Here is a 24,319-nt window from a genome sequence, read left to right on the forward strand (position 1 = left end):
ACGTATTATTGATAAATCAAAAAATAGAAATATGAGCATAATCTGAGGATATGAAAAGACTGCAGTTGGTAACAGGCAGGACAACTTTGGGACCACTGCTTTTCCTTTTTTGAAAAAGCTTCTCTGTGCTTTGATTTTTCGCATATGTGTGTATATACATGACACTCGTTGCTTAATTTAAACAGACTGAACAAAAAGATCACTGAAGTCCCTCTAAATTCAGAGTCTCTAAATTCAGAGATTGACTATGATCTTTAAAAAGCAATATTTTCTATGTGTCCGGCTTATCCTTGTTTTCATAGCTTAACCATTTTTACTTTTCACTTTCCCAGGAAATCCTTATGAAGTTTTAAAATAAACACAATCACTTTGGTATGTTTGTAACGGAGCAGGTTCCAATTCCTTGGCTACTAGAGAAAATGAGAAAGGTGAAAATAGGAACTTCGTAAATACCTGGCCTTAGGGACTGGTTTATGTTTTGCCTCTTACAATCTTTTCTCAGAAACGATTCAGTTAACTGTAGGAAAGATCATCAAGTTAACCACAACAAAAGCGTTGCTGGTAGGCAGCAGCCTGGCGGTGAAAGCGTTAACAGGGCTGGGAAAGGCGATCCCTTGAAATGAGTAAGACTGAGTGGTTCAAGTTTTTGAGCGGTGGCTGCAGCGGCGCTGGGGGAAAGGAAGCCGGTTGGAGGGAGCTGCGCACCCCTGCTGCGCTGAACTCAGCAGAGGTTACACGCACAAGGTTAGTGGCCCCCACACGCCACCCCAGCCCGCCACTGCGCTGACATCTTTGGAGAGGAGTCTTAGGAAGCGAGGCGCCATCGCTCATCCTGGCGTCATGCCTTTCCTGCTTACTAGTCGCTAGTGGGGCCACTGGCCTTCTTGCCAAACCTCTGGGTTCGGTGTTCACCGAAGTCCTGGCACTTGTAAGGGGCAGCTCACTTCTTCCCAGACTTCTAAACTGGAGGCTTCCTTTCATACATCCAAAAGGAAACTTGTTTCTGGAACAAACACTGTTTTCAGACCACACACACACACACACACACACACACACACAGAGAGAGAGAGAGAGAGAGAGAGAGAGAGAGAGAGAGAGAGAAAGACACACACACACGCTGACCTCTACCTGTATATGCTGCCCTAGTATGGTTTTTACAGGTTGTGACCACAATCCAGAATTCCTATCTGCTTCATTTGAAACTGAGAACAATGTCAAAGTAACTAAACAGGCTGCACGACTTTACTTTGTGGGAGGAATATTGTTTCTGAGCCTTAGGTAATCAGGATGGGAAGGGGGAAAAAAAAAAAAAGATGACAAAAGAAGAGAAACAAAGCTTCCAAGTACCCTGGCCTGTAGTTAAGGCAAAACAATTTTTGGAAATGGGTTTCTAATGGAAATTTTTCTTGTACATTGCTAGAAGAATGTGGGAAGATGTATTGTGAAGGAAATAATTCTACATCTGCATGAGATTCAGACCAACTTACCCAACTAAACTAATCCACATGTGATGCAGACGATAGATACACTTACATCTAGGAGATGGAGAAGGAGAAGATAGCTACCCAGAAATCATGTTTGGAGGGGGCTTTGTTGTAAGAATTGCAATTGTCCAGGAGATTTCCCCAGGCAGGGGTAAAGGACCTCTTCCCGCCCTGGCTGGTAGAGAGAGCTTGGGTGGCCACTTCAGCAGGCCACTTTATGTCCCTGCTCTCCTGTCCCCGACAGGCAATGAGCAGTCAGTCCTGTGCTGAATGTTCCCTCTGATCCTCACGGCAGGCACGAGTTGAGTCTTATACCTGCTAGCATTGAATCAGAATGAGTCATTTGAAACTTGGGTGCCGGAACAAAGTACTTGTAAACTGCCTTATGAGACACTGCCTCCATGTAGGTGGGATAGACCTCTCAGAACAGTCACATTTTTTTTTCTCTCCTCTCTCTCCTTCAAGCAGGCAAGAATTCTGACGTTCTCAAGAGATCAGCTCTTCCCCGGGTGGCTCAAAGGACCCTACCATGTGGATTCTGCTTCTCCAGGTGGGGACTGGAGTTTTGAAATAAAATGGATGATTTGACGTTACTTGATCTTCTGGAGTGCCCTGTGTGCTTTGAGAAGCTCGACGTCACGGCAAAAGTCCTCCCTTGCCAGCACACCTTCTGCAAACCATGTCTACAGAGGGTTTTCAAGGCCCACCAGGAGCTGCGGTGCCCCGAATGCAGGACGCCAGTGTTTTGCAGCATCGAGGCGCTACCGGCCAACCTGCTGCTCGTGCGCCTTCTGGATGGCGTGCGCTCAGGGCAGAGCTCGGGAAGAGGGGGCTCCTTCCGCAGGCCCGGCACGATGACCTTGCAGGATGGCAGGAAAAGCAGGACCAACCCCAGACGTCTGCAGGCCAGTCCTTTCCGGCTAGTGCCTAATATCAGAATCCACATGGATGGGGTAAGAGAGATCTTATTTGTTACTATCATGTCCACTTGGGGGTTGGATTTGTGTATACAAGGAGCTAGAACTTACCTTTTTTTAGTTACATTTCAGAGTGCCGCTGGTGATTCCTAAGTGATATGTTTCTGTGGGCAGTGATCATTTTACTCAAATACAACAGAAGTCTGAGCCTATCTAATCATCCAAGAATTCTCTTTAGAACTATCAAAGCTTGGTAGGTTCTCCTTTTCCTTTTGTCCAGAAAGTAGTAGAACAAGGAAAGCCTTTTAGATTATAATTTTGGTATTTCACTTCTGCTGTTCTGAGGCCAAACCAGTGACTGAGAAATGCATGGAGGGTGGGAAAAGAAAACAAATCTAACTGCTTGTTGCTTTTGAGATCTCAGAAATTTCCAAATGTCGGGCTTTTTAAAAATTTTACCCAAATCCATCATCCCACCCCTAGTCATAAAGTGCTATTATGGCAATACTCATTCATACTCTGTTCCAAGCTATCAAGATACTTGACGCAGGAGATAGTGCAGGAGGGAAGCGTCTATGTGGGCGGACTGATTGATAGCAAAGGCTGGGCTGTGAAGTACATCAGCTGTGTATAGGAGCTCTGCAGATGTGTCTCGTTTTGCAAAATGGATGAAATACACGGAAGATACACAGCAGGGGCTGCAATTGAAAAACCAAACAGACCCAGTTGAGCCTCACAGATCACCCAGTAATGCTTTTATATTTGGATAATGGGAATCCCTCTGTCCAGAGCTGAAAGCACACCCTGAGGACTTCATCTGACCTGCCACGAGCCTTGTGGTGGACTAATGTGTAGGGGCACATCTGGAGAGAAGGACATGCTCCTTGTGAGTCCAGCAGAATTATTTGCACTGTCACCCCTGAAGTCAGTGTGACAAAGTGGACATGGAACGCTGTGGCTTGGGCCATTGGCATACTTAGAAAATCAAAACTGCATTCTTTGAAGTCTTACCTAGAGCAAGCATTAGATCTAAGGCTTGCTCTGACAGCAGGGTCCCGTGTATCCCTGCTGTGAAGAGGAACAGCATGTGGGAGAGTCTTGCAGGACTCCTTCCTCACTCAGGAGTGAGGAGTGGCTTGTGATACACATTTGGAGCAGTTTTCCAAAATTTTCCTTCTAACAGTTACCCCTTCCTGGGTTCACTGCACCTTGAAACCACCCATGGGACATGTGTAAACATTTAAAAATGAGGGTGAGAAGAAGTGGGACATTTTTTCACTATAGACTCTTGATTTCTCCACCGTAGACTATTGCCATTGTGCTTATATGCGAACGCATTCCAGAAAAGGGCTTGGAACTCTTTCTAAGTCCCTCCACTAGCCCTGGTCTAGTCATCAATCAGAATCCACTGGTCTGGAAATGGCAGAATCGGGGGTGAGGAGGCAAATTGTTCTCAAACATGCCTTGTTTGTAGAGAAAAGGGCTCTATCTCTGGGTCAGCAAATCCTCCTTGAATTCCTAAGACCCAGCAACCTCTCCCCCTCCTCACCTTGCAGAAGTCTGACTGCCTTTTAACAGAGTATCATCGCTCACTCAAGAAATGGTGTCACAGTGGGAGGAGGCAGTTCCCTTATCAACTTGGAATATTTTTGCTGTGGTTTTCACCTTTCTCAGTGTGGCTGTGTTGCAAAGAAAAGGTAGCGATGAATTGATTTACAGTTACCAAGTTTTTGAACCACAGAGGATTCCCAGAATCCTTCTGGCACAGGCAATTGAGGAGAGAGCTGGTCATACATAAGAGACAGCCATTAAGATACTGGGTCTCTCTGGAATTCTTTTGCAGAGACTTATAACACCAGACTATGGTCTGTGCCCACCCTCCAAGCTGCTCTGGACCAAGTCCTGTCGTTAGGCTGCAACTCAAGAACTCCTGTGTTCAGGCAGGACCTGGGCTAGAAAGACGCTCTGTAAGAGAGCAGAGCTGGCACCCCCATCCCCCCACTTCCCAATTCCTTCATTTCCTACCTATCCTTTCTTGAAGTGACTCCTCTCATCCCTTTTGCCTTCCTCAATGGGAATATGAGCAAACCCATTTCTGGATGTCAATATGGCTGTCGTTCTGCAACATGCCTCTGCTCCCAAAAATATTAACTATATTTTTGGTAAGCATGAAAGCAACCATGCATCCCTCAGTTAAAAGAACTAAGGCTTTTCTGGATGCCACAGTCTGTTCAGAGTCAGAGGAATGGACTTGCATCCTTGGTCAAATCCTCCTGAGTTCCTTGCCCTCTCTGCCACAGTTCAGCCAATCTAGTCAAAAGCTAGTAACACTTGCTACCCACCTTCCTCCAAGATAGTGTGAAAATTATCTTTGCAACATATACTTAAAGCCTTAGAAAACATCTGCTATGTGAATGCAAAGCATCATCATTAAGATTCATGTAGACATGCTGTGTGACTTTGGGCAAGCCACTTATGTTTGCTGAATCTCAATGTAAAATTCTGTAAAATGGGAAGATGTCTTTTATAAAAACAGACAACCACTGTGAGGCGTTACTAATTAATGTCTGCAAAACATTTTGAGAGCCTTAGATGAAACACATTTGGAAGATCGTTATCGCAGTGAACATGATTATTGACTGTGCATTGTGCCCTGCCACGCATGAGGCATGCTACAAAACGTAGAAGGAGTAACAGCCCTTGCGGGAGAGTGTAATAGGTATGATTATCATTAAACTTGATTCTATGGTGAGTGCAGGCCAGGATAATACCAAGTATAAAGTACTCCTCACAGAGAGCATAAATAACCTGTTGTCACAGGGTGCCATTTTGTAAAACTTTCAAAGGACTTGCCGATAACCTGGCATTCCAGAGAGTTCATTTAACTTCCTGTCTGTGAGCTTTTGAAGCCCAGAGTCTGTTCTGCTCACCTAGACTCATCTAAAAAACAAGCTCATCGAGCTCCTTTTGTTGGCTCAAAGAGGCCCGATGCATCCTGTGCCAGCCAGTGTTCTAGGGTGGAACCAATCGTCACACCTCATGGTGCCAGCCCAATAGAGAGAAAAAAATAGTCTATTGTGCCTACATGTCTAAAACCCTCCCAAGATGATTGTGTAAAAAGAAAACTTGAGAAACAGCTGTAGGTTTCCACAGCATGCAATTATTTCAAACCAACAGGCAAGATCACCAGACTCCTCTGGGAGGAGCCCGTGGTGGTACAAATCCCACTGGTCCTTATTCCTTCCCCTAATCCAGGGAAAGCAAAGGAAGTTGGCAAGCCTTCAAAAGGACTGTACGTTCCTGAAATCTGATCTCTCTTCCTCCTCATTTTGTTACACCTTAGTAATATTTCTGACTTAGGATAGGTCGTAAAGCAGAGAAGTTAAGAATCTGTGCACTTGGGTTTGAGAAATACCAAAATTCAAATCCCGACTCTGACCCTCAACAGTTGTGTACTTTGGGTGACTCACTTAAACCTCAGGTCCTCCAATTCCCCATCTGTAAACTGGAGATAATAGTAGTACCTACCTCAGAGGGTTGTTGTGAGAATAAGTGAGATGATTCATGTCACTTAGCTCTAAGCACAGTGACTGGCTCATATTAAGTGCTCAGTAAATGTTAGCTGTGGTTGTTATTGAAATGACTCAATACTTTCTACTCTAAATAACCCATACCTTTTCAGGCCCTTATTAAGCAAGTGCCATCCAGGGATGGTCCTTGGTGCCCTGATTTTTTGTTGTTTTGTTTGCTTCCATATGATCTGTGGCCATGATTCAGATGTATGATTCTTCCCAGCATGCGCTGGTTTTGCAGCTCACTTCCAGTACCCTTAAGGTGCTAATGATCAATTCTAGGAGAAAACTCCTGAACTAATTTCACTTCCCCAAACAGTGCATTCAAAGGAAAACTATGCACAGGGCAAGAACCTGGTCTACTTCCTCAGCATCATCAATTCTTCATTAACTTTTCTGTCTTTCATTTTTTCCTGCTCACTCTATGCCCGAACACAAATGTTGCCGTGGGTTCTGTGAGCCTGGACTTTCTACATTGCTAGTATCATGCCAGTCACACACATTTCGGTCTTACTCCAGCACACAGACCAGACCAGGTGGCTTTGTCCTAGAAACTTTTCAGCTGGTGTTGCAAGCAACTGATGGGAAAAAAAATGAGGTTAGAAAGCACATCAGGGAGTTGAGGTTGGGCAGAAACCAGAAGGTAGGCCAGCCCTTTTCCTGGGTCTCAGAGACTGTATCCTGTGACAGAGCTGTGATGTAGACAGTGGGTTTTTTTTTTTTTGCTAAATTTGCAAAGAGATTAATATCATACCAGGCCCCTGAAAACACATATAAGTGCCATTTGGGACAGCAAGGACCATATGTGGCAGGTGGAGAAAGACATAAAGGTAAGGGGCTGAGGTTGAAAAGTCAAGAGACCTAGATAGTTCTCCAGCTTCATACGCATTTGCAAACATTTTTAATAACCGCATGGCCCCACATTGGCACTGCCTCCAATCTCTCTCAGTGCACCTCTTTCCTAATTAGTTTCTTCTCTTTTATTGCTTACTGTAGCATTTTAAGGATTTACGGTGAAGAGGGCTGTATTTGTGCTGGGATTGAATTGCTGGTTGGCTGTGAGGCCTTTGGCAAGTCACTTCACCTCTCTGATCCTCAGTTTCTAGATTTGTATAATGGAAATAATAAAGGTGTACATATATCATACAGCTATTATGAGATTAAAATGAGATAATATGTATAAAGAGCTTAGCAGAAGTGCCTGGCACATAATAGAAGCTAATAAACATTAGCAACAGTAAATAACAAAAGAGTAAGAACAGAGGAGAAAGCCGGCTGGCACTAGAGCTGCTTGCATACACACAGAAACATGCAGGGATCCCTACTAAAAAAAATAAAGAGAATTGCAAAAGGTAAGGGAGTTCTCAAAAAGACAAAACTATGTGATTGAAAATAGATGAGTGGTTGCCAGAGGTTACAGGTTGGGGGAAGATATGACCATAAAGGGGCAGAATGAGGTGATGGAGCTGCTACATATCCTGATTGTGGTAGTAGTTAAATGAAACTATGTATGTGTTAAAATTTGTAGAAATAAATGCCAAGAGAAAAAAGTCAATTTTGCTGTGTATTTTCAGAAGGGAAAGTAAGCTCATGCACATTTCTTTTAGACTCTGCCTGATTTTTACTTGACTCACTCTGATCACCTTTCATTTCGATGTGTATTAGATCAATGCTATTTTCGAGAAAATCTTCGCTACCATTTAAGTGATCAGGGCAGTTACTGCAAAGGGCTCCTCCCTGTTGTAGCCAGTCATTCCATTACCTACTTCAGGATTTTTTTGTTGTTGTTTGGTTTTGGTTTTGGTTTTATTAGTTAAAGGTGCCTGGCCAACCAGTGGACAAATACAAACAGCTCACTGCCCACAGGATGGCCTAAGCTCTGAGGCAATGGGTGGAGCATAAGCTTTTTCTTACTCAACCTCAATTATCTGCCATGTGCATTAGGGACATGTTACCTAAGGTGTCAGCCAATGTATATTTTTGTGTTGTTTTCATTTCCTCTTAGGAAGAGTTGCCTGCCCACCTGTCCCTTCGTACTACAAAAAGACTCAGGAGAGAAGAAAAGTGCCTGTCTAGCCCTTGCCTCTTGAAGTGCATCCTCATCTGGCCCATTGCAGGCCCCATGATATCACTTTGGGCTTAGCTGGGACCAGCTCAAATATGGGTTTGAAAATCTGACATTCAAAATGCTCCAAAATCCAGCCGTTTTTGAGCACTGACATGATGCTCAAAGGAAGTACTCATTAAAGCATTTTGAATTTCAGATTTCTCAATTTGGGATGCACAACTAGTGTGTATTCTGCAAATATTCCAAAATCCCCCCCAAAAAATCTGAAATCTGAAACTCTTCTGGTCCCAAGGGATACTCAACTTGGACAACTTTACTCAATTTCTTTTCCCTGTAAAAAAAAAAAAAAAATTGCTTTAGAGACGAGGTCTCACTCTGTTGCTCAGTTATAGTGCAGTGGCCCAGTCATAGCTTGCTGCAGCCTCGAACTCCTGGGCTCAAGCAATTTTCCTGCTTCAACTTCCTGAGTAGCTACAACTACAGGCACATACCACCACACCTGGCTCTCCATTTCCCTCTCCTTCTGTTTATTCATGCTTGTACTTTAGACCAGCCTCTCACATGGTGAATTCTGTAATGGGGTGTGCCACAAAGTACCAGGGTCAAACAAACCTGAGATTAAAGCTAAACATTTTCTCTTTGCTGTGGGCCTTTTTGCAAGTTTTAGCATGCTAATAAATTGTGGATTTCTAAGTGAGATTTTAATAAGAAACAATTTCCCAAATTCCTATGGCATTGACACCCCCCCTTTCTTCTCCCTTTTATTTATTAGCATCTTAGTAATATGAATTGTCCATGGAACAAATTTGAGAAATGCTGTTTCAGACTTCACATGCTCAGTCATAATGCAAAAGATATTTTTAGAAAACTCTTGGAAACTCACTATTGCCACCCTCTGCAGTATTTATTTAGTTCCTACCAGTTTTCAGCTATAGGCTCTATGGTAACCTACACAGCAAAGCAAAGATTCTCACCTCCTCAGTGCAAAAACCAGTCAAGACTAGTTGGCAAACCAACTTGTCAGTATACATGTATACAAACATATATATACATATAGATAAATATATCAAAATTAGGGATATTGATGCTGATTTTAAGGTATTCATTACAAGATGTATTGTCTGTTTAGTTATAGTTCTTAGAGAGAAAGAGAAACACTACCATGTTAGATGCTCACTGTAGGATGTATCCAATTTTAGAAATCTTAAGATGTGAAAAAAAGAAATGTCTTACCAAAAAGTACATATTGTCTTATTCTACTTATATAAAATTGTAGAAAAGACAAAACTATAAACTATAGTGATTTCTTTGGATAATGAAAATGTTTTATGCAATGGTATATAGGTTTAACAAAACATCAAAGTGGACACTTAAACGGGGTACATTTTTTATGTAAATTATAACCCAATAAAGTTGATTAAGACAAAGAATTCTTAGACTCAAGAAATGATGGTTTATGAAAATGTCAGGTGGTGAGGCAATTCATACTGAACAAAATAAAACTTGATTAGTAAAAAGAAACTTCCTAGATAAATAAAAACATGTTTTAGGGGTCATTACACTTATGTTCAAGAGAAGAAAAGGCAGGGTCTGTCCTGGGCATGTGGACCTAGAAAAGGCAGGACAGGGCAGGGATATCTTGAATGAGAATGGAAGCTGAAAGAGAAGGGAAGGAAACAGATGGAGGACAGGCAGGGTGACTAGACACCACCAGGAAGACGCATGTCAAGTGCTCTCTGTAATAGCTTCTCCAGCAGCTCTCATGCCAGACTGGTTGCCTGCCATCACAAGGCCTATCGGCTGTATCTACAGCAACTTCTTGGATTCAGGGCAGCCAAACAAGAAGTTATCTCTACTTCAAGCAGGTGACCGAGCTTACTGGGTAACTGAGGAACAGTCTCCATGTCCCTGGCAGACAGAGCCATTCTTTTCTATTGAAATGGTCAGGCTACCTGATACCCCTAGCACACATGAACACAAGCAAGAACATCCAAAGTAAGTGATAGAACATGGGCAGGGAAAGATAAATCCATTCACCATGAGCTGCTTCCTACAGCCGGGACCTGTGCCAGCCCCCAGGGTCACACTGCTCCATATCTCCAGCTCAGAAGCCAGAGCATTCAATAAACTATTCCTAAGTGCCTGCTATGTACCAGGCTCTGTCTTGAAAGCTCACACCAGAGACACTCATGAGCTCAGACTCCAGGGCTCAAATAGAGCTGAGTTCATCTCAGAGCTCTGTCATTTCTTCGATCTTTTTTTCCGAGCACAACCAGAACAGGCACCTCATCTTATCTCTGACTACTGTGCTCAGAGCACCCAGTGCATAGCTTGGCCCATATTAGGAATTTTTTTTTAATGGAAGGGTAAATAAATAAACATCATCATGTCTGTGGTCGATCTCATAGGATCATAGAATAACTCCTCATTATGCAGAGATGAACCCTTCATGAATTAAGCCATTACAGAGCTATTTGAGGAACAAGCAGCACATCACATTAGGCATAAAGTCATGTGGTGACTGAAACATTCTTGCTGTGAATCACCTTACTAAATGCCTTTTTTAGGTGATGAACATCATTCTCAGGAAAATACAATGGGCCAGCTTCAAAATCTCTTAGCTCATGAGCTGCTAACCCTAAGAAGATAGGCAATGCCACTCTGCATGTCTAAACTCTTGCATCATCCACCACAAATTTCATGTGCTCTTTGATCTTGAGAGAAACACTTCATCTTAATTGATACTTAATTGTCACAGGGATATCAGTGACAGAAAGGCAGAGGCTCTGAATTTGCACTGCGTTTCTGAGTTGAACTGAACTGGCCTCCAGTGTAAAGGGAAGACAGCATTTCCGGTGGAAACACGGCCGCCGTACTCACGCTGTACTCCTGCTGCCAAAGCTCTAATTTTATCCGTTTTTTCAACTATTGTATTTTTTATTGTGGTAAAATACACATAGCATAAAATCTACCATGTTAGCCTTTGCTACATGTTCAGTTCAGCATGAAGTACATTGATCTTGTTATGCAAGCATCACCACTATCCATCTCCAGAACTTTTACATCACCCCCTACTGAAACTCCGTATCCATTAAACAGTAACTTCCCATCCTCCCCTCCCTCCAGCCCCTGATATGTGTGTGTATATGTAAATATCTATATATTTATATTTAAAAGTATATCTGAATAATGAGAATAGGTATTTTAGTATTATTTTAAAAATATGTATTCCAATTTTCTGCTGCTTCTGACTTGAGACATCTGAGGAGACAAGTAAACAACATAATGTTGTGATTTGGAACAAAGGCTGTCCATCATGAGTACTGGCTGTGTGCTTCTGTGCAAGTTACTTAGTGACTCTGAACATTGTTACTATAAAATAGAAATAGTAAGGCTCACCTTGTGTGGTTATTGGAGGATTTAATGGGATGATGCCTACAAAGTGCTTAGTACAGGGCCTGGCACCAAATAAGCTCTCAGTATGGTTAGCTATCTGCTTGCACTCCCCCAGGCAGGTTTCTCTTCTCACATGCTATCATGCCTACCACAGTTGGACTGCTAATTCCCTGTGCTATAGACATGGGAATAATAAAAATAATGGCATCACTTGGAGGCTTTATCGAGATAATTTGTATACAGCTCATAGCTCAGGGCCTGATTCAGTAAGCTCAGTGGCAATCAATGTCAGGCATTGTTATTATTAATATTTCTCAGGTCTCACTTATTCAGCAGACACTTATAAGATGCCTTTGATGGGTAAAAGCTCTTTGCTTGGGATCCAAAACTGAGAGAGACAGGATCCAGGTCCTCAAATGCTTGTGGTCTTTTGTGTAAACCACATACCACTTAAACTTTAAAGTTTATTTTAAAATTTATTAACTGCATACTACTTACTATGCATGATGCAGTTAATAAACCTTAAAATAAAGGTGTTCACATGTGTTACAAGAGCACAGATGTGGGACTGGTCAACTCTACCAACAGAGGAGATGTATGGAGGACTGACTGTGTGTCATTCACTGGACTCTACCTATAGCATCTCATTTAACTCTACCTACATGCAACCCACTGAGAACAGTGCTACTGCTATCTCCACTTTAGACAAGAGGTTTGTGTTCTGTAAGTGTAAATATTAAGAAAACAAAATAGGAAAGTATGATTACACACCATAATTTAGCATCCCTCTAGTTGTGGGAATGTTTAGGGAATATTTTGAGGTTGTATTTTTTAAAATAGGCATCAACAGAAACCCATGATACTGAGGACTGCAAAGCTCAGAAAGCATTGAGGGGCACATAAGTTGGGCGATGAGTCCTGGCCTCGTGGTCCCAACACTGCTAGCTGTGGAAAACGTGTCTTCCGGGTGCCACTTGCATGCACAGCATAGAGGAACCAAGAGCAGACATGAGAGAATGTGGATCATTCACTGTCACCCTTTCCTGAAAGGCTATTAGGAAAACACCAGCCTAGAGACAGGAGAAATAAGGCAAATAATCCCAGAGTGTCTGAAGCAGACCACTGAGCTGAGGGCATCAGACTAACTGCCAGTGTTAAGAGAAGGCAAGAATGAAACTGTCCAGCTGAGGGGGAAACTCCCCATGTGGTTGCCTGCAACCCATCTTCAGGTACCAGTGTAGCCTGTATTCCTCCAGAAGTCAGCCCTCTGTCTCAAGCCCAGGTTGGCCTTAGGTTCCTCCTCAGGTTCCCAGAGTCTCCAGTGCTACCCTCCAGCCTCCAAAGCATGTATCAGACTGTACAGTGCTATCTGCTCATGTCTCTTTTCTACTAGACTATAAGTTCTATAGGTAAGAAGATATCTTGTCCTCCTCTGTACCTAACATGGGGTCTGAAATGCAATCAGCATTCACCAAATACTTAATTATAATGCATAATGTTTTTCATATTGCAAGAAACTGCAGATAGATTAGCCAGCCTCGTGGCTGAGCTCCTGGTATCTTCCGTTGAGGCTAAATGAAAGGAAACATATCAGCCATTTTGTCCCCAGGATCTCTTCCAGCCCCTGCCTTGTTGATGAGGTTGTTGCTTGACTTGAGGCCAGGTGTGTTAGGAATGACACGTAGGTGCTTGCAGGGGATTCGGAGGTAATTGGGAGGTGAAAAAAGAAGTCAAACCAGAATGCAGCCAGATACCAATGAGAACACCAACTGACTGGCATGCCAAAGCCTTCTGAGCAGGTTGCTCTGGTTTTTGCAGAATTAAGAATAATATCGCTGTACACATTAAAGTATTTAATTGGTTGCCAAGGCAATACAGCAGAATCAGGGGACCCAGAGCAGGAATAGAACTCTGTAGGACTCTGCTCAGGAAAGGTGTTCGTCTGTGATATTAACGAGCTGCCTGGATATGAGAAAGGCAAAGTGGCAATAAATCTTATCTGGGACTTTTGCTTAATAAACAGGAATGGCAGAGAAATGGAGGGGCAGAAGAGAAAACTTCCCTTCCCAGCTCTCTGGAGAAGGAGGAGCGGTAATCTGGATTCCAAATTTCTCATCAGAGTGGTGGATTCCCATGGATGAGAGAAAGCCAAGTAGATTGATTTGATTCGTAAAGGAAGGAAGAATAGCGGGAGAGAACAATGGAAGGAGAGAGCAGTGTTCTCTTCCTACTCAGAGGCGATAAAAAGGATCCTGGATGCAGGAGGCTACATTTTAACAGGGGAAAAAGAAATTTACCATCTCCCTCTTTTACTTCTCTTTGTATTAGAAAGAAAAATAATTTGCAGTTAAACATATTTCTTTCTATTGTTTCTGTTTTCTGCAGCTTTTCACACACTAGGATTTTTTTCACAACATAAAATTTTATAGCTGCGATATTTCTGGGATTCCTACCTTCCTCCATTCCAGTTGCTATACCAAAGGCTGGAGAATTGCACCAACATAACCAAGTGGAACGATCGTTCGCACTGACTGGGCATGGAGGGAAAAAACGGAGCCAGGGAGCCAGAGAAGAGGTGGATATAGCTGCTGATCATCACCGTAATAACTACTACCATCACGTAGCTCACCCTGTGTGCCAGGAACTGAGCAAAAGAAACATATTTTCTTTAATCATCTCAACTGTCCTTGGAGGCCTGTGATATTTTCCCACTTTAGATGAGGAAAAGCTTAAGAAGTACAGAGTCAGAACTTGAACCAGGTCTGCCTGAATCCAAGGGCAGGATTCTAACCGAGGTGACCAGGGCCAGTGTGTTTTCTTTTGGAACCTCATGGAGCCCTGCACTAGCTGCCATTGCTGGTTAAATCTTTTGGCACCAACATTTCCATTCTAATGCTGTTGATAAGCTTCTGGAGCATGATTTAATCCATAGCCAATCTAGCTCCATTTAATTGCATGCTGTGTCTTCACTGGGTACTTCTTGGTCAGAAATTTAGGAGCTTAAGTAGTAAAATCAGTGTAGGTGAATAGAGAGGGAGACAGGAGAAGGGGAAATTGAGTGAGAGAAAAGAGGGAGCTAGGGAAGAAAAGGCAGAAAAGGAGCTAGAGAAGAAAAAAGGCAAAAAAGGAAAACCAAAGAAGAAGGAGGAGAAAAGGGAGGGAAGACAATCAGAAATCAAATGTGCAAGGGAGGGAGATTTGGGAGAGATGTTTTATCTAGAATATGACAAGCCCTGGTCCAGAACTGATCTGCTTTTCCTGAAATGTAAGCAGATTCAGGACAAAATATATCTCATTCCTGATAGAAACCATTATCTACACAGACAAAATGGTCCATTGTAGGTGAGGAAAAATAGAGCCTGAAATTCAGGAAACTCAGCTTCCAATCCTGTTTTAGCTGAAAACCAATCATGTGACATGAAACGTATCTGAGTGCTTAATAAATCTTAGCCCTACTATGGTTATGGAAAAAGTTCCAAATTCTCCGAGTCTCCAGATTCCAGCAACCCACATTTAAAACTTTCTCTTTTCATATTTTATAGAGTATACAGAAGATACAGAAATGTTTGCATTTATGTTTTTAAGGAAAAATATACATTTAAAGGTTTTCCAAAAGATAGCTAACATTTTTGAACCCTTACTGTCTTCAAAGGCCTGTGCTAAATCCTTTACCCACAAAACCTTATTTAATCCACAGAGCAACACTTGTTTACAGATAAGAGGCTCAGGAGTACTTTGGGCAAGCTACCCATGTAGAGTGACTCTAAGCCCACATTCTTGACTGTCACTTTGCCAGCTCATCTTGCAGCACAGCAGCTCCACCTCCCTCATGCAAAGAGTATGCATAGCACATCTTTTTTTGTTTATTAACATGGCATTAGTAAATTTGTCCCAAGTCACGTAACCAGTTTAAATCTTGGTTCTCCAAAACTACATAGTACCAGCCACATATGTAGGGACTGAGCGAGTCTTCTAATTCCTTTGCATTCTAAAATCTCACATCTGCAAGACATCTTGAAGGTCCTCCTATGCTTCAGTCCTCTCACTGACTTCTCCCTGAGAGGCCCACACAACCAGTCCATTTAAATCTCCAGTTCAGGGAAGTTTTGTGTGTCTGAGCACATACTATTCCCTCTACCTCTGAACAGCAATATTAGACAAGTCTCCCTGAAATTAAGCCATGGGAAACACATCTGCCCACTCTTCGATGGGCATCTGCTGCTCTTTGAAGGCAATTCAGGAGGGTTGCATATTATTTTAACACCTTATTTTCAATCTTATTTTCTCTAGGCTGGACCACTTCACTCAGTTCTCCTGTTGAACTGGTTTTAAGTATTTCTAACCCAGGGGGCAAGATAGAGGACTAGTTAAGAACAGAGGCTCTGAAGTCATAATAGCTAGTTTCAAATCTCAGTTCTACCTGTTGATAGCTGTATAACTTTGGATAAGTCAACCTCCCTGAGTCTCAATCTCTTCATCAAGAATGGTAGTAATGTGTCCTCTACCCCCTACATTGGTTCTGAGATGAACAAATATACTAGAGGACTGGCCCATAAATGCACTTACCATATGTTCATTATTTTTGTTATTATTTAATATTATTATTGACACTCTCTCTGCATAAGTATCCATCTTATTCCATTGAGGGTCCCTGGTCAAGGGTTCAGTTGATTTCTGTTTAAATCACCCAAAAATAGGCAGAATGGGTTTCGTTGCCTAAAACATCTCTAGAGTATCCATATGCTGGGGGTTCAGGTCATTCCAGGAAGAATTGACACAATCCTAGAGAATCTTTGTTGAGATTCCTTCCCATAGAGAGCCTCTAGCCACAACAAACCTTGCTAAAACAATATCTTAACAGTAGAGCTACTTTTAACTTCACAATAGGAAAAAACAACTTTTCTTCATCTAAGTTTTGGAAGGCACATCTCACATTCTGGGGGCATGGTAAGCTACTGATACAACACAACTCAGTGAAAGGAAGAAATTCTACATTTTGATAATAACCACAAGTATTCACTCACTACACAAATGTATATTGAGTGCTCACTATGTGTCAGACACTAAACTAAGTTCTAGGATATACCATGAACAAGACAGACATGTAATGTATACTCTATTGGGATAGATAAAAAGAACAAAAAAGTTTATTATCGTAGCTGTGTTCCCCTCAGAAGCAAACCCTGAGATGAGGATTGAATGCTTATAGATTATTTGGGAGGTGTAATTGGCAGGGGAGCAGTGACATCATACAGGGAAGAGAGGGTGACCAACGAAGCTGTGTTATGAGGCCAGCTACTGCCGTGGTCAATGAAGCATAGTCTTTTGAGGAAACTCTGAGAAACAGTATAAAACCCAGACCTTAGAACGATGCTGGCCAAGAGATGAGAGATCTGGGGTATTTATACCCTCATGCCTGTCAGTCATGAGTTAAGTGCTGCCCCCAAACGCAAAGTATATTCTAGAAGCTCAGTAGAAGGCATTCAACAAAATCATAGGTGCCAACTATTGGAAATAAGCTGAATTGCACAAAAATGGTAAAGGCCCTTTAAAAATGTAGGCAGAACACCAACAGTCTCTCTCTCTCTCTCTCTCTCTCACACACACACACACACACACACGCACACACACACATACACACACACATAAATAATAAAAATAATTGCAAATTGTGAAGTGTCTGCTATATAAACTAAATATAGACAATGGTATGAAATGGAGGATAAAAGAAAAGATCTTTGATTAGGGTGGTCAAAAAAGAGGGCTCTCTAAGGGAGGCATTTATGCTGATACCTGAAGGATGAGAGGAAGGCAGGGAAATGGGTTCCAACAAGGGAGAACATCCTGACCCTGTTCTCAGAGAGCAGAGAGAACTTGGCAAGTTCCGAGTCCTGGAAACTGAGAGAAGACTCACATGGCTGAGGCGTGATAAACACTGAGGTGAGTGGCATGAGATAAGCTGCAGAGGAAGGTGCAGAGGGACTAAGAATCCATCCCACGGTAATTTTGTTAGGACATTCTTGCATTGTTGCTATAAATACCTGAGGCTGGAGAATTTATATTACCTTTTAACTTTTATTTTGGTTCAGGGGTACATGTAAAGGTTTGTTATATCAGTAAACAAATGTCACAGGCGTTTGTTATACAGGTTATTTCATCACCCAAGAATTAAGCCTAGTACCCAATAGTGATTTTTTCTAGTCCTCTCCCTCCTCTCACCTTCCAGCCTCAAGTAGACCCAGTGTCTATTATTCCCTTCTTTGTGTCCATGTGATCTCATCATTTAGCTCCCACTTATAAATAAGAACATGCTGTATTTGTTTTTTGTTGTTATTTTTGTTCCTGCATTAATTTGCTAAGGACAATGGCCTTCAGCTTCATCCATGTTCCCTCAAAAGACATCATCTCATTCTTCTTATGGTTGCATAGTATCCTATGGTGTATATGTACCACATTTTCTTTATCCAGTCTGTCACTGATGGGATTTTAGGTTGATTCCATGTCTTCGCTATTGTGAACACTGCTGCAATGAACATTCATGTGCATGTATCTTTATGGTAAAATGCTTTTTATTTCTCTGGCGCCATACCTGGAAATGGGATTGTTGAGTGGAGTGGTAGTTCTGCTTGTAGCTCTTTGAGGAATCACCATACAGGTTTCCACAATGGTTGAACTAATTTACACTCCCACCAACAGTGTATAAGGATTCCCTTTTGTCTACAACCTTGCCAGCATTTGTTATTTTTTGACTTTTTGATAATAGCTATTTTGACTAGTGTGAGATGGTATCTCATTGTGGTTTTAATTTGCATTTCTCTAATGATCAGTGATATTGAGCTTTTTTCATATGCTTCTTGGATGCAGGTATGTCTTCTTTCGAAAAGTGTCTGTTCATGTTCTTTGTCCACTTTTGAATAGGCCTGTTTGTTTTTCTCTTATAAATTTAAGTTCTTTATAGATGCCAGATATTAGACTTTTGTCAGTTGCATAGTTTGTAAATATTTTCTCCCATTCCGTAGGTTATGTTTACTCTGTTGATAGTTTCCTTTGCTGTGTAGAAACTCCTTAAGTTTAATTAGATTCCATTTGTCAATGTTTCTTTTGTTGCAATTGCTTTTAGTGTCTTTGTCCTGAAATCTTTGCCCATTTCTATATCCAAGGTAGTATTACCTAGGTTGTCTTCCAGAATTTTTATAGTTTTGGGTTTTACATTTAGAGAATGGATAATTTATAAGAAAAGAGGTTTAATTGGCTCATGTTTCTGCAGGCTGTCCAGGAAGCATAGCTCCAACAGCAGCTTTGGAGAGGCCTCAGGAAGCTTACAATCATGGCAGAAGGCAAAGTAGGCGTGTCACATAGTGAAAGCAGGAGCAAGGAGCAAGAAAGAGATAGGGAGAGAGGAGAAAAAGGAGAGGAGAGGGTTGGGGAGTCGCCACACACTTTTAAATGACCACAGGTGTGGGGAGTTGCCACACACATTTAAATGACCACAGGTGTGGGGAGGTGCCACACACTTTTAAATGACCAGATTTCATGAGGACAGCACCATGGGATGGTGCTAAACCATTCATGAGAAATCCACTCCCATGATCCGGTCACCTCCCACTAGGTCCCACCTCCAATACTGGGGATTATGATTCAACATGAGATGTGGGTGGGGACAAATATATAAAGTATATCAGTAATGAAGGGGGCTGGGTACTAGATCTAATAAGGAATATTAAAGCAGGGAATAACCTGATCTGATTTTCAGTTCAAAATGTCACTACAAAATCATGTCCTGTGCAGCCACATGGATGCAGCTGGAGGCCATCATCCTAAGTGAATTAATGCAGGAACAGACAACCAAATACTGCATGTTCTCACCTGCAAGTGGGAGCTAAGCATTGGGTACTCATGGACATAAAGATGGCAACAATAAACAATGGGGACTACTAGGTGGAGAAGGAAAAGAGGGGGATAAGGATTGAAAAACTACCTCTTGGGTACTATGCTCAGTACCTGGGTAACAGGATCCTTCATACTATAAACTTCAGCATCCCACAATATACCCAAGTAACAAACTTGCACTTGAACAGGAATCTAAAATAAAAGTTAAAGGGAAAAAAAAAAGATGAGGGTATTAGAAAGGTGGAAAGAATATAAAATGAGCTTCCAGTACCAAAATTGTCAGAGAAGTAGAGAAAACTTTTTCTACTCTCCCTGTCTTTCTCTTGTTGGAAGGGCATTAGGGATTGAGGTACCTGACCATGCAGAGCTGTTTTATCTGCCATAGATGAACATGAGCATATATGGTCAGCCAAACATGTCTATAATTCAAGGTCATATAAAACGTTACTTTGTGTGATCATATCATATAGTCCAAAAGAAGAGAATTGGAAAGAAGAGCAGTATAGGGTTAATTATGCAGAGATCAAGGAAGCTGTAGTCTGACTTTAAAAAAAAAAAGTCCACACTTTATGACTTGTAATGAAATTTAAGTTTGAAAGACATGATAGGGAGGAAATTAAGTCCAGATTCCAAAAGGGTAAGTTAAGCTAGAAGAGTGTGGAAGCATACTCGGAATAGACCAGAACTTCCCAAACTTTAAGAAATCAGCTGAGGACCCTGTTAAAAATGTACATTATGAGTCAGCAGATCTGGAAATCAGAATTTCTCATAAGTTCTCAGATGATCCCCTTGCTGCTGCTCCTTGAACCACACCACAGAGAAAGCAGGAAGGAGAGTCATTGGATAACAGTTCAAGACATAACAGGATTGACAGAAAGCATTCTTTTGCTTTTGTATTTTTACTATTTTTCTATTTTTGAGACAGAGTGAGACTCTGTCACCCAGGCTGGAGTGCAGTGGCACAATCTCAGCTCGCTGTAAACTCCACCTCCCAGGTTCAAGAAATTCTCCTGCCTCAGCCTTCCCAGTAGCTGGGATTTTCACAGGCATGCCACCATGCCCAGCTAATTTTTACATTTTTATTAGAGATGGGGTTTTACCATGTTGGCCATGCTGATCTCAAAATCCTGACCCCAAGTGATCTACCCACCTCAGCCTCCCAAAGTGCTGGGATTACAGGCGTGAGCCACTGCACCTGGCTGTCTTTTGCTTTTGTTTCTACCTAGAGGGCAAAGAGCAAGAGATTAAGAAATAGAAAGTGTAGATGTATACTACCATTAAATGAAGATGAAAGAAGTGATGGGAATAATCCATAAAAAGCTTATAGAAGGGGACGGATCAAGACCACAGATTGAGAGATTACTTTTGTAAAGAAAGAAGGACTGTGAAGGGAGAAGGAGGGAAGAAAGAAGTTACCTAGGTAATTTGGGAGTTAAAGACAAGGAAATCTGAGAGAGCTCACTTCAGATGGCTTCAGAATATCCGTTCTCAAACAGAAGATTGGGTTATTTCTGCTCCAGATCTTACTGGAAGAAGGAAGTTGTGCTAGAATGGGTATAAACTGCAGCAACTTATTTCTCCTCTTCATAACAGGCAGCAAAGATAAAGTTTTGTTTTATGAGTTAATCAAATGAAATTAAGTTGATCAATGAAGCTTTGGCTGTCTTTTTCTTTTGAGATAGTCAATTCTTTTTATATAATACCTGTTTCATAAAAGTCCTTTACAGAGCAACATGTTACACCAAACCAAACTAATTTTAAACAATCACATTATAAAGTTTATTCCATAAATACCAAAGTTGTTACTTTCAACAAGTATCGCATTGATCTTGAATTACAAAATGTTTTTAATGTGTAAAAACAGACAAGCAAACAAAAAAACCCTACTTTGGCTCCTGTTTGGGAAATGAATTTCTGCAAACAGGAATGAAAGTAGAAAACCAATTCTGGTCTTCTGGGTGGGTGGCCTGGGCTAAGATAGTAGCTGTAATGCAGAAAAGTGGATGAATTTAAGAGTAAATTGAAGGTTGAAGAGTAAATTTGCAGTAGAACTCGTTGCAAATTGGACAAGCAAATTGGACCCTTCACCTATTGCTAGCCTTACTGAAAACCCAGTATGCTAAGCACTTCTGTTCAACTATTGCAGCCCCTATGGGAGGCAGGTATTATTATCTCTATTCCCATTTTGCAGGTAAGGACACTGAGGCTCAGGAACATTAATCTGCTCAAAGTCACACAGAGAGCAAGAGACAAACCTGAATTTGGCCAAAGCTGATGTCCTGAAGGTGCTATACTATCACATTATAAAAACTTGGGCTGGAAGTCTGTCTAATGTCACCTTCTCTGAATATGCACCTCACCGTTCACTTCAACAATGTTCACCTGAGGGCCGTTTTCAGGCAGGGGGAACATCACAGGCATTAAAACCAAAAGACCAGCCAGGCGCAGTGGCTCACGCCTGTGTTCCCAATTTGAGAGGTTGAGACGAGTGGATCATTTGAGGTCAGGAGTTTGAGACCAGCCTGTCCAATATGGTGAAACCCTGTCTCTACTAAAAATACAAAAATTAGCTGGGCGTGGTGGTGCATGCCTGTAATCCCAGCTACTTGGGAGGCTGAGGCAGGAGAACTGCTTGAACCCAGGAGGTGGAAGTTGCAGTGAGCCAAGGTTGCACCACTGCCTCCAGCATGGGCAACAAGAGCAAAACTCCATCTCAAAACAAATAAAAAGGAAATAACCAAAGACCTGTGTTTGAATCCAGCTCTCTCACATGCCGGATGTCACTAGAACTCTTGGAGCCTCAGTTTCCTTCTCTGTAAAACCATAACACCTACTTCAAATGGTTGTTCTCAAGACTAGATGGAACCCTGTCAGGCTGAATCGTTAGTTGTTCCAGAGTGGGTGCCTCCAGCTGGGAGCAGAATTGAGGTGCAGTCAGGCCAACATTCTTAGGAGTCGGTTTAGGGAACTCAGCTCTAAAGACTCAGAGACAGATTTTCATCCCAGGGGAATGCATTCAAGCAAATTCTTCTCATGACTCTGCCTGAGGCCTGATCTGCATTAGATATGACATCAAAGGCACTCCTAAACCAAGTTTATCACGGGTTTTCTTTTAAAATGCCACCGTATAAGGAATCATAAAACATAGATGCCGAGAGCTGAAAGGGGCCATAAAACACACCTGGTCCAATGTCTTATACAAATGTGTGGTGTAGGCTTAATGAGAAAAATGGAACTTTCCAAGGTCACCAGTTTGCAGGGAACACACACGAGGAGCAAACTCCAGGTTTCCTGACTCTCGGTCCATGCATTTTGTATTTCACCAAACTGCCTTGCTTCTTGCCCGGGCCACTGTAATAGTTCTCTGGGCTTGAAAGGGTCAGAAGCCTGCAAACCAGGCTGCTGCATAAAAAGTTCCATTAGAAACACGAACACATCCAAGATCATGTGTGGTGTTTAACAACGTGGCCTGCTCAGGGCACTTTCAGACCTCTGGCTCTCAGCTGCAATTTAGTCTGAAAAGCAAATAAGCATTTACATGGTCTCACGGGTTATGGCAATTTTGAGCCTCAAAAAGTAGTTTTCTAAGACTCCAAGGAGAGAGGCAGGGAAAAGCTGTCCAGAGAGACACAGAATAAAACTAAGGCAGCAATGAAAACATCTCCAAAATGTAACGTGAAGAGGACAAATAAAGGGAGCATGGAATTGGTAGCAAATATCTCCAGCTTTGTGGATGTCATCTAAAGGTGTGTTTTATCCAACCATTCGCCCAAGCCCATCAATTATTTGGGGTTTGTTTTTTAACATTTTAAATTATTTCCGAAGAATAGAAAAATGATTACCAGGTCAAAGGGATGAACATGTTTGAGACTCCTGATACGTAATATTAGTTTGCTTTCATCTGTGTTTGCCAGAACTCTTTTAGTTACAGGTGACAGAAACCACCTCAAACTAGCTCAAACAAAATTTGGTATTTGTTAGCTCACAGGCTGGAAAATTCAGAGTGAGAGCCAGACTAAGAGCCTGTAAGGACCCAGCTAGCTCTGGCAGATCATCACCCTCTGCCTTAAACTCTCTTCATTTACAAAGGGCATTCTCTACGACTTAGATTCCCCGGGCTTCTTGCAAGCAATAAAATCTACTGCAAAAAAAGGAAAAGAAAAATAAAATCAGCAGAGGCAGGATTAATAAAAAGAATATTAGGTTGTTCACAGAACTTCTAGGAGGGCTGGAAGACTGGTTTGAGGCCACCTTGCAGGAACAATGCCCCTTGGCCCCCTCCTATTGCTGTAGTTGGAGGTCGACCTCCAACTTTAGATGCTTTAGCTTCTACCAGCATCACACAGAGGTGGAGAGGAGTCTTCCCTGGTCCTCTCTCTGGGTCACTAACTCTCAATTAAAAATTCGAGTCAAGTACATCTAATTGACAAAACCTAGATCCCTGGCTGAAAGCAACACTATTAAGCGGGCATTTTCAACTTCTCTGGGTGTGTGTGTGTGTGTGTTTTGTTTTTTTTTTTTAATTTATCTATTTAATTTTGTTTTAGCGACAGGGTCTCATTCTGACACAGAGGCTGGAGTGCAGTAGTGATCATTGCTTGCTGCAGCATCCAACTCCTGGGCTGAATCAAACCTCCAGCCTCAGCCTCCTGAGTAGCCGAGACTGCAGGCATGTGCCACCATGCCCAGCTGTTCAACTTCTAAATTTTGAAGCAAGTTCTGCCACCTACCTACACTTAGAAGCTGGATGGATTCCCAAACATGGAAAAGGGATTCAGATGCAGGACATTCAAAAGAATCACAAATATTTACTATAAAAAACAGTGCAGCAGATAGCTTAGACTTAGATAGGTTTCAGCTCCACCAGTCCAGAAAAGAAGGACTGTCTCTTTCAGTATCATCTAATTCAATGCATGGCCCTTTAATAAACATCGGTCCGATTTAATTGATCTAGAAGCTTCCCAAAAAAGGCCTGATTCTAAGTCCTAAGAC

General features: G+C 42.0%; 1 protein-coding gene across 3 annotated transcripts in view; it reads left to right on the forward strand.

Moving 5' to 3' along the window:
* The first annotated feature begins 638 nt into the window (after nt 1-638).
* Nucleotides 639-24,319, forward strand: part of SH3RF2 (SH3 domain containing ring finger 2) — a 144,960-nt gene continuing 121,279 nt past the window's right edge. For 2 of the 3 annotated variants that reach the window (XM_074381260.1, XM_003920561.4), the window contains exons 1-2: nt 639-744; nt 1,953-2,437. In XM_074381260.1, coding sequence (XP_074237361.1) covers nt 2,060-2,437 — 378 coding nt within the window. In that variant the 5' untranslated portion in view covers nt 639-744; nt 1,953-2,059. Of the gene's footprint in view, nt 745-1,949; nt 2,438-24,319 lie in introns of all 3 variants that reach the window. The other variant, XM_074381257.1, reaches the window with a different exon arrangement.

The sequence above is a fragment of the Saimiri boliviensis genome, chromosome 1, assembly GCF_048565385.1.
Source record: "Saimiri boliviensis isolate mSaiBol1 chromosome 1, mSaiBol1.pri, whole genome shotgun sequence".
Taxonomy (NCBI): domain Eukaryota; kingdom Metazoa; phylum Chordata; class Mammalia; order Primates; family Cebidae; genus Saimiri; species Saimiri boliviensis.